Source organism: Arvicanthis niloticus, chromosome 3, assembly GCF_011762505.2.
Source record: "Arvicanthis niloticus isolate mArvNil1 chromosome 3, mArvNil1.pat.X, whole genome shotgun sequence".
Lineage (NCBI taxonomy): Eukaryota > Metazoa > Chordata > Mammalia > Rodentia > Muridae > Arvicanthis > Arvicanthis niloticus.
In genome coordinates, this window is record NC_047660.1 from 53366304 (window position 1) to 53381973 (window position 15670).

At 41.7% G+C, this 15670-nt stretch overlaps 1 protein-coding gene across 2 annotated transcripts in view; it reads left to right on the forward strand.

Annotated features, from left to right (window-relative positions):
• The window catches only part of LOC117705917 (disintegrin and metalloproteinase domain-containing protein 2), a 49743-nt gene extending 37648 nt beyond the window's left edge, over window positions 1–12095 (forward strand). For both annotated transcript variants that reach the window (XM_076930821.1, XM_034498699.2), the window contains exons 16-21: window positions 1972–2155; window positions 4537–4614; window positions 4879–5008; window positions 9531–9690; window positions 11077–11140; window positions 11514–12095. In XM_076930821.1, coding sequence (XP_076786936.1) covers window positions 1972–2155; window positions 4537–4614; window positions 4879–5008; window positions 9531–9690; window positions 11077–11110 — 586 coding nt within the window. In that variant the 3' untranslated portion in view covers window positions 11111–11140; window positions 11514–12095. The remainder of the gene's footprint in view (window positions 1–1971; window positions 2156–4536; window positions 4615–4878; window positions 5009–9530; window positions 9691–11076; window positions 11141–11513) is intronic.
• Window positions 12096–15670: the final 3575 nt, after the last annotated feature.

The window sequence follows — 15670 nt, forward strand, 5'->3', positions numbered from 1 at the left end:
TTTTATTTGTATGGATTTTTGCCTAAATACACGTCTGGACACCACTTGCATGTCTGATGCCCGAGGAGGCTAGAAGGTGTCACAGCCTCTGTAGCAGGGGTTTTGAGTTACCCACTTGGGTACTGGGAATCAAACTTGGATCTTCTGGAAGAGCAGTCAGTGCTCTTAGCGTCCATCTCTGCAGTCCCAAGAATGGGCATTCTTTATAGAGTTAAAGTACAAGAAATATACTTTATATGGGAAAATATAATAATTAAAAACCTGTTAAACTGTGACCCAGGGTGCACCAGCCCTTAAACACATGATGTTTCTGACATATGGTGACAGATGACAGTGAGCTGTAGACATACCCCCAAGGCTACCTCAAGCACCTGAGTTTTGGTTCCTTAGAGACCTCTCCTAGAATTTGGGCTTGTGTTGGGGGCTCTTTGCAAGTGTTCCAGGAGAAGACCTTTGCTGTAAAAATGGATGTTTTCAGAAAGCTATATGTTTCAATAAATACATGAAGAGGAAAGATGAAAGTGTTAAGGTGAAGGAAAAGTAGAAAAGTAACAGTCTGTCACACTAGCTGTGTGATGGGATGATTGCTGAGTGTGTGGTATAGACAGTATGTATGCTCGCTCTCTCTCTCTCTCTCTCTCTCTCTCTCTCTCTCTCTCTCTCTCTGTGTGTGTGTGTGTGTGTGTGTGTATGTGTGTGTGTGTGTGCATGTGCGTGCGTGTGTGTGTGTGCATATGCATGTGTGTAGTATGAAGATACAATTTACTGAAGGTGCCAGCATTCTGTCTCCATCTTTTGTGGTTACAGAAATCTGCTCCGTAGACCCATGTCTCACTGGGATTTCTAGCATAGTTATGCTTCTCCCTGAAGAACTTCACCTGGATCATTTGGGTGACCCCCTTCAGCTCTTTTATCATCCGTCACTTCACTGGGGCTGCTGGTCTCAGTGTTACACACTGAGGAATTTTTGCAATTGCATCAAAGAAAGAGAGGCATTCAAGTTACTGGTTTTCGTGGCCAGCCCTCCCAAGCTAAAAGAAAAATTAACACCTAGCTAAAGAAGGGAGCAACAGCATGCCTAAGAAACATAATCATCCAGTTTTTTTTTTTTCTTTTCTGGGTCTGCATTCTTCTTGTGAATAAGTGTGCATCTGTCTACTGTTCAAGGCCCCAGTCCCATCATACACACAAGCCAGCTAGTCCAGAGACAAAGAGATGGGAGACAGTGAGCTTCTATGATGAGGAGCTAGCTGACTGGAGGGTGGAAGGAGATCGTGTTAAAGGACCATCTTGCCAGGAAGTTGGTTAGAAAGCCATTTATATAGGAGATGACCTTCCATATTGACAAGTAGTCTCTGTGTGTGGAGCAGGGAGAAAGTATACTTCTTTCTCTCATTGACCAGACCATCCAAGAGTTTTCTGGTCTATGTTCTTTCTTTGTCTGACCATCGGTCTTCAATTTTACTACTGTTCTTCTGTAGCTAACATCCCTTTATTGTCTGTTTGTATTTTATGCTTTTGGTTTTTTTTATATATATATATTTCTGCACTAGCATTTAGGGTATGTATGGTTTGATTATTTTATTTTAATAATATGCATGGTCTATGATGTTCTTTGAATATGAATTTCAATATCTTATCAGTTGTTAAACCAAAAAAGGAAACCCAGTGGAGCTGGTGACAAGGCCAGTTGCTCATTTTTAAAAGTTTAGAATAAGATTGGATTTGATTGTGATTAAGTATCAAATGCTGGTGAAAAAAATCACAAACAGTTGTCCAGCTAATGGAGGATTTCATAATTAAATAATTCATTATTGTCAGCAGTTCAGGAAGGGCTTTGTGTGTGTTATCCAAAACTAATTGCCTATATCTTATTTGCCAACTCCAATGTTTAAATCTATTTGTTTTTTGAAATTATGTTCAAATATTTCTCTATTAAAATAATGACTTACATTTATTTGTAAATTATAGTGACCGGATGTGTGGGAAGTTAATTTGTAAATACCAAAGTGAAAATATACTTAAAATAAAGTCTGCCATTGTTATTTATGCCAATATAAGTGGGCACATCTGCATTTCTCTGGAATATCCCCAAGGTCATAATGAGAGTGAGAAGATGTGGGTGAGAGATGGAACCGTCTGTGGGTCAAAGAAGGTAGGACACCTCTTTTCCCATAGCTCCCCAGTGTCCTCTCCCAGTGTTGTATATTATGTCTTTATTGGTACATATGCCTAGTAACGCATTCTCTCAAAATGTAAGTATGCAAACTAAGATAGAAGTTTGGAAAATAAAAAACAAATTTCAAAGGGTAAAATGGAATGAAGCCATTGACCTTGCACAGCTGCTGTTGCTGCTACTGCTGTGGATATCTCATTGGCTGTTTGACACTTTTTGTGGAAGTCACACAAATCCTCAGAAGAAACACTCTCATGGTTCACCCATTGCACTTTGTTACATTTTCAGAATGTTACACACAGAGAGAGAGAAGGTGAGCCTTCTGATGTGGGTGAATTATCTTTTGATGTGATTGTTCTTTTCTTTTTTTCTTTTTTCTTTTTTTTGGTTTTTCAAAACAGGGTTTCTCTGTATAGCCCGGGCTGTCCTGGAACTCACTCTGTAGACCAGGCTGGCCTCGAATTCAGAAATTCGCCTGCCTCTGCCTCCCAAGTGCTGGGATTAAAGGCGTGCGCCACCACAACCCAGCTGACATGATTATTCTTTAATAATGGTGAAAATTAAATAGGTCACAGAGTAAGGAAAAAACAATTATATTAAAATTTTTCTCTATTAAATTAATGGCTTACATGTATTGAAATGGTTAGTTTTAGCTATCAACTTGCTACCTGGGAAGAGAGTCTCAACTGAGGAATTATCTAGATCAGGTTGGTCCAAGGGCATCTGTGGGGGTGGGAGGAGTGGGTGTTTTGATTGTTAATTGATGTTGGAAGGCACAGCCCCTTGTGGGCAGCACCATTCCCTAGCAAGGGATCCTGAAAATTATAAGAGGAGAAACCTAGCTGAGAGTAAAGAAGCAATTAAGCAAGTGGGCCTGCATGGTTTCATTGCTCTCTGCTTCTGATTATGAATGGGATTCAACTAGCTGCCTGAGTCCCTACCCTCAGTGATAGATCCCACCCCTGAGTTGTTTCTGATCAAGGTATTTTATCACAACAACAGAAATGAAACTAGTATATCATGTTGTCTGATATATGCCTGTGATTTCCCTTCTTGAGTACATTACCCTGTGTGTATAGTATGGCAAGAACACCTCAGGCCTGTTCTCTTGTCACACTTTAGGCACAGGATATCAACTGCCTTCCCCATGCTGTTGGTTATATTCCTAGATTTACTCATCCTCCATCACCTTTCACAATTGCAAATTGTGGTACTGCAAGCTTACATGACTTGTCTGCATTCTCTTCTTGTCACCGTGGGCCTTCTGTCAGTCTCTGCTAGGTTCCATACCTAAGTAAGGTCATGACATATGTGTCCTTCTGTGTCTGTGTGATGTCACTTATTATAGTTTGGCCATATCCCCAAAGTCAGAATTGCCTTTCTTTTAAAGGCTTGAATAATATTCCATTTCATGGTTAGAAGGAAGATAACACGTACATAGATAGAGCCACAATTTTGTTTTCCAAATGAACTGTTTAAAATTCCATCTGTATACCAAAACAGTATGTTGTCCACCATATGTATACAAGATGAAGATTAAACCATTAGCTCCCGAGAGAAACAAATCCGACAACAGCACCAGAGCAGCCGCTCAGTTTGCCTGTGACAACAGGCTGGTGTCACTGGTGCTGCCCTGATCGTGAGCTCTGCAGGTGCACAGTCCGGTTGGAATCTCTAGGTTTGGGTCATAACCTTTTTATGACAGTATTAGAGAAAATGAGAGAACAGGGTCTTCCCTGTCTGTGAGCACATTAACACAGTCAGCGGGTGTGAGGGTGAGTCCCCTCATGTAATGGCAAGGATGACAAACAAACAACAACAACAAATCCATGTGCACATCACAGCCCAGACCTTGGCCAGCTTGATGGTCCTCCTCCCATTCACTTCTCTGGCTTGTTTGACTCCATCCCATAGACTCTTCCACCCCAAACATCCCGGCTTCAGCTTCATCCATGCCTTATTGCCTGCTATCCACATCTGCTGTTCTGCCCACGCAGCGAAGTTTCCAGTTTGATTCCCTTAGGATTCAGTTGTCTAGGGCTGGAATCTCCGCGTGGTGCCCTTTCCGATTGATATACTTGTTAACTCGTGTTCGCTCTTACATCATCGTCCCAGTTTACTCCAGCTCTTCATGAGTGCGCCTCCTGCTAGGGATTCCCGGGGATGTTAACTGCCACCACCTAAAATTAAATTCTAACATTGTTCGTTTGTCCCTTTGTCCCTGGCCGGTTTAACTGGGATAAAGTGATACTTCAAGGTGGTTTGTTTGTTTGTTTGTTTGTTTAATCTTAAGAGAGTACGGAATGCTTTTAATTAAGGGGTGAGTCTGCCTGGCATCTCAGTTACCTTTTCTGTTCTAGGTTTGCTTGAATCAACAATGTGTAGAAGACACTTTCTTGAACTATGATTGCACCCCAGAAAAATGCAACAGCCATGGTGTAAGTAGCAGACCTGTGAGTGAGAAAAGGGAAAGCCACTGAACCTTCTCTGGAGAACAAGGCCTAAATCCTTCTCCTTCCTCATCCTTCTTCCCCCCCCCCCCAACCTCTTCACTGCTTCCATGCCATCTCACCCCCACGCTCCCCAATAGTAAGCCACATAGACAAATGGATGCAATCTTATATAGTCATTACTCTACAGACTTCCTGGGTGTGAATGAACCCGGCTGCCTGACTCAGCCTGTGACTTTATGGTGTTTTCAGGTATGTAATAACAAGAAACACTGCCACTGTGATCCCACATACTTACCTCCAGACTGTAAAAACATGGAGGATTCATGGCCTGGTGGGAGTGTTGATAGCGGCAACCAGCAGCGGGCTGAATCATTGCCTGGTAAGTCTTACTCATAAGTAGAAAACATAACTAGAGCATTGTGGAAGAGGGGAAGTGAAATGTTTGCCTCACAAATGTGACGACCTGAGTTTGATCCCCAGAACTCACATAAAAAATACTCAGAGGTGGCACAGACTTCAAATCCTGCCTCTGAGAAGGCAGAGTCAAGAGCCAGTCTAGACTAATTGGTGACCTCCAGGCCAGTGAGAGACACAGAAGATAAGGTGTAGAGAAATTGAGGAAGGCACTTACTATCCACTTCTGGAAACACACACACACACTAACAAAAACTGAGGGGGGTGCTAATAAGAATGTTAAGCAGATCAGTCTACAGTAGCCGCAACAAGGTCCAAAAGAGTGAAAAGTTTCTAAAGAGATCCATGACTGACCTCACTGGACTCTACACTAAGAAACACATATTGAAAGTATCCTGTCTTTGTGAACTGGACGTGGTCAGGAGAAGTGTGTATGGTTTTAGCTCCTGTCCACTACCAACAAGAAGCAGGCTGACAAAGCCACCCAGGTGTGATGTGGAATTGTCAGCCAAAAGGTAGAACCAAGAAGCTGGAGTCAAAGTTCTCTAATTTGGGATTTGTGACTAAGAAACCTACCAGGAAAGAAGGAAGGAAAGGAGGGAGGAAAGGAGGGAGGAAGGGAGGGAGGGAGGGAGGGAGGGAGGGAGGGAGGGAGGGAGGGAGGGAGGGAGGGAGGGAGGGAGAAAGGAAGGCAGGAAGGCAGGCAGGCAGGCAGGCAGGCAGGCAGGCAGGCAGGAAGGAAGGAAGGAAGGAAGGAAGGAAGGAAGGAAGGAAGGAAGGAAGGAAGGAAGACACATTTTTGCCAGGAAGAAGTAGTACTTAGAGAGCAGTGGTAGGCTAAGCCCTCCCAGCTATTCTAAAATTGGAGGAGAACACAGGCCTGATACCACACATGCAAACTAACAAACAAAAATTGCAGAAGAGCATTTTTACAATTGCACAAGGAAAAGTCTTTTAACATGCCACTAGCTCACAGTATATACTTATCTGTATTAAAAAGTTAAAAATTTTCTAATCAGGGTAGGGAGCTTAGACAGCACATACCAAGCCCTGAGTTCAAACCCAGGTACCATAAAGGGAAGAAAAGCAAATCCATACCAATGGGTGTCTACTGTAAGACTGTCAATCTGTGCAGTTCACTATAGCAACAAAATACACCAAAGTGGCACTCATTGCAAGGTATTTAACACTCTCTCCTGAGGATTTCATTGCTAGTATTGCTTTTTTGTTGTGAGACACTCATTATTCCAGAAGGATATAAGTTTGAAGGCATGATTTTCATAAACGTGAAGTGTACATGATTTTCTCACCACTTCTGTCTTCCCCGGAAAAAGTGTGCTATCTTTTCCAATAAACTCTGTGCTTATAACAGTTGTGCAACAGGGCCATATTTCAGATTTCCCCTTCGTTTTTTTTTTTTTTTTTTTTTTTTTTTTTTTTTTTTTTTTTTTTTTCAGTTTGTTTGCCATGGTTTTAGAGACCGCCGTGGGTCACTGTGAGTTCTCAGATGAAAAAGCACAGATGCCCAAGCTTTCTAGAATGACTCAAACTCCCTCCAAAGTGAGGCCTTTGTCCTGATGCATTCATGGAGTTACATAAAGACCAACTACAGCCTTGGAAAAGTTTCTGAAGGTGTCCAATTCCACATTTAGAAGGACACAGCACCACACACTGGCCACGTGAAGGAAACACTACAATGTAAATCACATACTTTTAAGACTAAATTGTCCCCCAGTAAAGCCAATTATCTAACCAAGACAGAAGAAGGGTTCTTCTATAAGCACACTAACCTGACCTGGAGAAATTAGCGTAACCACTGTACCCATCATGGCCTCCTGGCAGCTGGTGACAGCCTTTTCCATGAGGCACAATGAGCACAGGATTCCAAGATCCCTTGATATTCCTTCTTAATCATGTTGCCCCTTCAACAGCACCTTGTGGGGTGCTCTGTCAGTGGGTGCTCGACAAGCTTGGCTTTTGCCTTTAGTCACAGATCTCAGCCTCTCAGACTAAGGACCCATATCAGCAATGAGGATCCACAAAAAGTTAATACCCCACCCCAATATATGGAATGCTTGACCACCAACAAAAACCTGAGGGATTTGTCACCTCAAGGACAGCAGTCATTGACTCTGTCCAAGTTCATGTGCCCAGAGTTATATGTGGACCAGAAGCTGAATCAGAAATATAGCAGAGTCAAAATGCCTGACTCTGTTGTGCAGAAAGCTGGTACCATTCCATAGACCCTGAGGAGATACAGGCAGTAAAGGCACTCCAGACCTCAAGAGGAAGCTGAGATGGGACAAGATGGGGGAAAGGCCTTTTCTCTGTAGGTCCCTGAGAGAAAGAGCAGGGAACCCAGGCTGTCTGCTCTCCACCCAGTCATCAGGAAAGGAATGGCCTCATCTTTTGTGCCTGGACCTGGGAAGGCAAAAAGAATCTTGAAGATGTCCATCCTGTTGGAAGAGTGTATGGCTTGTCTGGCTTTTTTGTCTGAGTTTTCCTGGCTCTGCCTTCTAGTGCTGGATTACACATGTCCTTCTCCAGCATCAACCAGCCACGGGATGTTCTTAAAGCAGCAGCTAGTGCAGTCCTTGGTAGAGAGAGAGAGAGAGAGAGAGAGAGAGAGAGAGAGAGAGAGAGAGAGAGAGAGAGATTGGGATTCCTCACCTGCCACAAAGCAACAATAAACTAACAGAGAATGCACTAGTCAGATTGAAAATGGACATCAAAATATTGAAATCAACACATCGTGGAATAGCAATAGCTATCTCCCCATAAAATTAAGAGAAAAACTGAGGCTGTAGAGATGGTTCGGTAGTTAAGAGTACTGACTGCTCTTCCTAAATCCAATCCTCAGCAACCATATGGTGGCTCACAACCATCTGTAATGAAATCCAATACCCTTTTCTGGTATGTCTGAAGACAGTCATACATAAAATAAATAATTCTTTAAAAAATTAGGAGCAAAGCAATGAAGTCTGCTCTCGATGTATATATTCAATACGTTTCCTATGTCCCAGGCCCTAAACTAAGGAAAGAAACAAGAAAGGAACAAAAGACTAGAAAATATGAAATGATATTGCTTTGTTTGTGTGTGTGATCACAGAGAAATCCTAACATTTCAAAAAGAAAAAGAAAAAACCCACTTCTCAAAGGTCTCACTGTATAGCCCTGGCTGGCCTGGAACTCACCACGTGACCAGGTTTTTAAAAGTATGTGTATGTCTCGGAGGGAGGTGGGTGTGTACACATGAGTGTGGGTGTTCTCAGACACCAGAGACATTGGATAGCCCTGGCTGTTGTGAACCAGCCAATGTTGATGCTGTATAAAATAGACCATTGATCTAAATATAAAAACTAAAACTACAAATATTCTGAAAAGAATCTTTGGGCCGGGCGGTGGTGGCGCACGCCTTTAATCCCAGCACTTGGGAGGCAGAGGCAGGTGGATCTCTGAGTTCGAAGCCAGCCTGGTCTACAGAGTGAGTTCCAGGACAGCCAGGGCTACACAGAGAAACCCTGTCTCAAAAAAACAAAAAACAAAAAACAAAAAAACAAAAAACAAAACAAAAAAAAACAAACAAACAAAAAAAAAGAATCTTTGGAAAAAAACATGTGAGAAAGGATATGAAAACATAACTACATAACTATTTCTTAATAAAACACAATTTAGACCTAAAATATTATACACAACTTTTTTTTTTTTTTTTTTTTTTTTTTTTTTTTTTTTTTTTTTACCAGAAATCAGAGTTTGAGAACACCCGTCTGGTAACAGAGATCTTACACTTCAATTCCTTCTGTCTATATGATCAGACAGAGACTACGTAAAATAGAAGCCCCCAATGAAAAGCAAGGAAAACTGGGCTGGAGAGATAGCTCAGCTGTTAACGGCACCTTTTGCTCTTGTTGAGGACCCAGGTTTGGCTCCCAGTACACACATGGTGGCTCACAACCCTCTGTAATTACAGTTCCAGAAGATCAAACATCCTCTTCTGGCCTTCTCAGCCACCGCTCACACACAGGGTGTGCATACATACAAGCAGACAAACACTCACACACATGGATATTTTAAGCCCTTAAAAAGATATATACAAGGGGCTGGAGAGATGACCCAACAGTTAAGAGCACTGACTGCTCTTCCACAGGACCTGTGTTCAATTCCCAACCACATAGCAGATGTAGTCTGTAACTACAGTTCCAAGGGCTCCTCAAACAGACGTGCGTGCAGACAAAACACCAATACACATAAAACAAACAAAAAGAAACATACAAAAAGAAAGGCCAAGACAAGATCTTACACAAGGATTTGAAGAGCTTTCAGGTGGGGACTCCAGTGCCATCTTGTTACCTACGTCATATGCGAATGTGTTCCTTATAAAGTTTTTAAATAGTATAACATGTGTTCCGACAATCACAGCAAGCACTCAATATCGCCATTATATTCCTGGTGACTGCATTCTAAGCCCTGGTACTTTACTTTGCTAGCACGCCCCTACGTTGCAAGTGCTTACCGCTCCAAATCTGCACGGTGGCCATTTTTCTTGATCATTCCTTTCTACATTGTGATCCTTGTCCTGATCGGGTTGCTGGTAAAAGTCTATTCCCAAAGGAGAAAATGGAGAATGGATGACTTCTCAAGCGAAGAGTGAGTGGACTTCATACCTGTTTTTTTTTTTTTCATAATTAGTTGGCATAATGGGTTATTAACAACATCAAGACAGATGTAGCTCATAACTCAGACTTAACATTTTTCCTTGTGTAGAAACTGAGTGGTTAATATATTAATGATTAATATAATGAATAATCAGGTTCTTCTTTTTAACCATCGGGTTTTAATCTTATAAAACGTAGTGGGTATGAAAATACCACTGTGAGAATTTATTTTTTTTTTTATGCTGCTAAGAAAAAAAAAAACAGCGGAGGAGGGGGGACCAAAAGTCAATGTAGATTGCTATCTCCTGCTTATTAATTTTAGTTGTTAAATATGTATTAAGCATTGCTTAATTTTTACTGTTTCTCCATTATAAAGTTTTGATATGCTATTTTGAAAAGAATGACAGAAGGCTGAGGAAATTTGTTTTTCCTTTTATTCAGTGTCTTAGTTTTTTACTGCTGTGAACAGACATCATGACCAAGACAACTCTTATAAGGACATTTAATTGGGGCTGGCTTACAGGTTAAGAGGTTCAGTCCATTATCACCAAGGCTAGAGCATGGCAGCGTCCAGGCAGACATGGTGCAGGAGGAGCTGAGAGTTCTACATCTTCATCTGAAGGCTGCTAGCAGAATACTGGCTTCTGGGCAGCTAGAATGAGAGTCTTAAAGCCCACACCCACAGTGACACACCTACTCCAACAGGGCCACACCTTCTAATAGTGCCACTCCCTGGGTTAAGCATATAAAAACCATCACATTCAGTTTTAACTTTTTTTAAAATGTAAATGGAGAGCTAAGCGGCCAGAGGTAAAAGATAAAGAACTAATTTAGAATAATAAGACTAAAGGACAGGACCACAGCATGGTGCTGCACATCTGTGGCAGGCAGATTACGAGTTTAGGCCAGCCTGGTAGCAAGTCCCAGCCCAGACCTGAGTCTCAGAAAGGAAACTCCTGACACCACAGCATGCGGAATGGAGATTGGCTCACTCTCTAGTAAGCTGGCTTTCTTACACAGCTCAGGCCCACCCTCCTAAGGGCCCAGAGCTGACACCTTTCACAGTGGGCTGGCCCCTCCCACATCCATCCAGCCACTCTCTCACAGTCCATAGGCCAATCTGATAGAGACAGTTCTTCAAGTAGCATTCCCTAGGTGACTTCAGTTTGTTTCAAGTTGGCAATAGAAACCGGGCAGCCAAGGATGGGGTGGGGCGGGGGTGTGTGTGAATCTGTTAAATTTACATAATGGATAAAGGTGAAGTGAACTTGAATGGCCTCAAAAGCTTAAAGGCAGTTTAAGCAAAAATACTAAGAATCTAGGAATGAGTTCAACCTTGCATCACTGTCTTTAAGGAATTGTCTCTGTCTCTATACAGGCAATTTGAAAGTGAAAGTGAATCCAAAGACTAGTTTGGACAGCAAAGATTCCACAATGTCACAGTGAGCCTCCAATATTCCAAGGGAAAGAGGGAGGGGGGAAGAGAAATGTATGAGACATAATATAACGGATGATGGTCATATAGTTCTATATAATACAAATGACTACTGAATAATTTGCAGTATTATCATTTATATCAGTAACATAAGCGTTATAAATGATATCACAATTTGCCATTGAATTACATCATACTCTGTCTCCACAAAATAATAATGCTTTCAATTACATCCTTTTAGAATTATTGAGATCATATGTTGGTTAAAGAGACTTGAGTTGCCTTTTCTCGTGAGGTTCTCCCGGGGCCTTTGTTGCACCCAGCATGGTTTAACCTGGTTATCTCTAAGAGTGACTCTTCTCCTTTATGTGTTCTTTTAGATTAATTCTCTTCAGTGGACAGAAAAAAAGTGGAAAAGAAAAACCTATGCATTATCTGTTTGCCTGGAAGTCAAGCCTGTATACTGTGGTTTCCATCTGGCCAGAAATCATATCTCTCCAGACATATGTATGATACATATATGTCTATATAACTCCATAAATGATTTACTTGTAAGAAATGAATGATTATGAAGTTTATATTATACTTTGATACTTTACCCTATTTCTGGTTGTCAGTAGGCATAAATTGTATTATCTAGTAGGCACATTACAGGAAAGGCTATAAAAAAATAAATGTGGTACCATGGCTCAAGTGCAATGGATATTCTGTCACGCTGTAGTCTAAGAGTTCATAACCAGCCAGAAGACAATGACTCTGGGACTCAGAAGGCATTCTAGCACATGGTGTTCTAACACAATGGTGTTTATAAAAGGTACATGTTGAAGCACAAGCAGATTCAGAGTAAAGGATGAAAACACACACACACACAGGAGCCTACATAAGAGAAGAGAAGAGAATCAAATCTTGGGAGCCTTCATGGAGGCAAAAGACAAAAATTTCAGAAGCCAAAGGGTCAATTTAGGAGGAAAATAAAATAATAAAAAGCGCAACATTTTCTGGCTGTTTCTGCTATCCTGGGATTGAAGCTCAAGGCTTCATGTGTGCCAGGCAAATACTGTATTACCCAGCCCTTGTGAGTTTTAATTTGCTTTCACCATACACAAAGCACATTTTAGCCAGGCAATTAGGAAAATCACTAAATTTAGTAAGAGACTCAAATCATATAATTAACAAAAGTAGTCTACTTGACCTAAAACCTATACTACAGATTCCATATGTATGTGTGTATGTATATATGCATGTATGTATATGTGTGTATGTATATATGCATGTATGTATATGTGTGTATGTATATATGCATGTATGTATATGTGTGTATGTATATATGCATGTATGTATATGTGTGTATGTATATATGCATGTATGTATATGTGTGTATGTATGCATTACAAAGAAATAAGGTTTGGTGTATCGTGTAGAATATTCTAGATTATGTTTTTAATCTAAACTTAAGGTAAATTTCTGGGGATGCCAGTCACCTGACAGGAGCTGGTCCAGCATGTCCTTGTCCCAGTTCTGAAATAACTGAGTATAGCAACACTTTTCCATGGTCCACGCACCAGGAAAGTGGAAGCAGGAGAATTACAAGCTCTCTGCCATTTTTGGAGAGTTCAAGGTTAGCCTGGGCTACATGAGATCTTATCACCCCCATGGGGGGTGGGGAGAGAGGAGAGATTTAAGGTAAAAATGCTTAAATCCCCTAAATACTTGAGCCAGGAAGTAGATTTATAAGTCTATGAATTAAGGAACACTTAGTAGGACTATACATGTATTTTGAATTGTGTCTTTTATATATTATTGAAAAAATGTGTGATAGTTAAGTCTTAAGCTTAGAAAAAGTATCTAAGCTATTTTAAGAGGCTAAAAGGAAGGCTTTAAAGAGTTTATTATTTTGTGTGTGTATAAATGTGCACTATGCACCCACATATGTCTGCATGTTCACATGTGTGTATTCAGGTACACATGCACATGCTGTCCACATATGTATGGAAGCCAGAGACTGACATAGGTAGGTATCTTCTTTGATTGCTTTCTGCTTTATTTGCTGAGGCAAGGTCTCTCTCTCTCATGGGAGCTGAAGTCTTGGGATCACAGGTGAGCTGTCATGCATACCTACCTGGCTTGTTTGTGGAGGCAGAGGATCCAAAATCTGGTCTGTGTGCTCACACAGCAAGTGCTTCATCCACTGAAACTCATTCTTGGTCCCTAGTCTACTATTTTGGGTTTTTTTTGGGGGGGGGAGGTAGGAAACAATGTAGAAATTAACAGAAAAGATTTAGTAAAAACAAAAAACAAAAAAAAAAAAAAAGAGAATTACAATATTGAAAGTAAAGCCAAAATGGCTTATTCAAAAAAAAATGATGAAAGTAATTACCCTGTTTTTTGAAGATAAGAGGAAGATTTTGAAGGCAGATATTAGCGTTGTGTAGAATAAGACTCATGCAGTCATAACAAATAAGTTGTATTTTTTTAGGTGAAATACAAATCTTTTACTTAAAATAACACTTTGCAAAACTGATCAAAGCAGAATGTTAATATCTGGAAGGGGCTACCATATTTTTCAAAGCAATCATAATCGTAATGAAAAGAAGCATGAAATTGCAGCCTGGGCAGCTTCCCCAGAAGCCACACATGTCCTGGTGGCTTTCAGGAGGTCAGCAAACACTGACTGATCGCAAAATTTGGCAAGAATCATTCAAACTGTGGAATACTATTTCCAGCTAAGCCAATAGGCTCTGAGCTACGTGAGGAAGAGCAGGAGAGTCAGGGTATCGACCCAAGCTTATTTGACTCCAGCCCACATGATGCAGCCAAGCCATGCTAAGAGAAAGTGTGGACTTTATTCCAAGTACTGCCAAGGAGAAAAGGGAGGCTGGCAAAACCAGCTCCCAGCCCTCTTTGAAAAGTGACCTTAGAGAAGAGATGCTTACTAATAACAGCCCTGGGAAGGACAAAGGTCCTGTCTTGGAGGTTGTTACCGTCAGTGTGAAAGAATCAGAGCATCTATTGTTCTGGTGCAGCTGATGGGCTTTATCTGCGAGATCTGGGAGATGGCTTTGTTCTTAAGCACAATGCTTCTTGGCAGAGACTGTGTTGGACACTCAATGAGTGCCCCGGCCACAGAAGCAAGACTGGAGTGAGTCCAATCCCTAACTGAGAATGGCCCTAGCAGCTCTGAACTGGACTGGGGGAAGCCCACCCACATTGCTTACTGCTGGCCTGCCCACTATCCTATCACTGAAGAGATCAGTAAGTAGAGACTTGTCTTTCCTTACCTACAAAAGGTTGATGTCCTATCGTAGTCTAGGTAATAAAGATCAACCATCAGCTGAGCTGACATCACGAAATAACCCCTCCTTCCTGCCTCCCTCCACCCAGCCAGGTCCCCATAGCTCTCCCCTCCAGACAAGATGAGTTGTGTTGAGACTCAAAGGTATTCTCCATCTGCAGAACCTGCTGTACTTTGCTGGGACAAGAGTAAGATCAGACTTGGGCACAGCTCAATAATTGTCCTGTAGTCCTTGACCAGAGAATTTACTGTCTTAGACAACAGTCACTTCATCGACAAACACAAAAATAGACTGCTTTTCTTGTTGGGAAGAGAACAACTTTTTACACATACAGTGTCAGAAAGGGAGGCAGCAGTCTCTGTCTGCCAAGCAAGTGGAATGACCCCCCCCCTCTCTGCATAACTGTTTCCATTGTCTAAGTGTTGGGACGTTTAATGTCCTTGCTTGGCCTAGGATAGTTCCAAGTCCTCTAGCAGCCTGCCTTTTCCTACTTCCCAACACTAGCTCTTCCTTACCTGTATAAGGAACTTAGACACTTAACACTTCATATATGTGTATATTTATTTCTGGTGGAAAGAATGGGTGGCATGTTCATGTGCACATGTTCCAGTGTGCTTATGTGCATGTTCACACGTGTCTCTGTGTGTGGATGTATGCAGTGTGTGTATGTGCGTGTCTTTGTGTGTGTGTGTGTGAAGTCACACAGCACTTAAGGCAGCTTCCAAACCCTGTAAGCTCACTTCTGTTTTAAAATTTAGCCAGAAACTAAAGAATAGAGACCGTGGGAAAAGAATGTAGGCAGTGGTCCCCAGAGAAGGCTTTACCTAACTGAAGGAAAACACCTGAAAGAGATTCTTTCTGTCTGGAAATGGCAAACCTTTCCTAACCTCTAGAGCACAACAGCTCCTTGGGGCTGCACAGATAGGTGGGCATTAGAGACATGGCTTATGGGTCATTTTGTAGAGCCTACCCTCCCATTCCCTACCCCCACATTGGAAGGAAGGAAGGAAGGAAGGGAAGAAGGGAGGAACAGGGAGGAAGCTGCACTTTAAAAGGGATGAGGTTAAATCTCTACCCAGCTGCCTATTCACAGCTAGCTACTAGCAATAGCTTGGGTGTTTTCCAGCATTTTCTCAAATCTGCTTTTAATTGAATATGTGTGCCAACATGGACATGTATCTCAACTATGATGCAGATTGGCTCACGCTGCTCTCTCGTTTGGTGGCTCTTGAGCAAACTTCCTG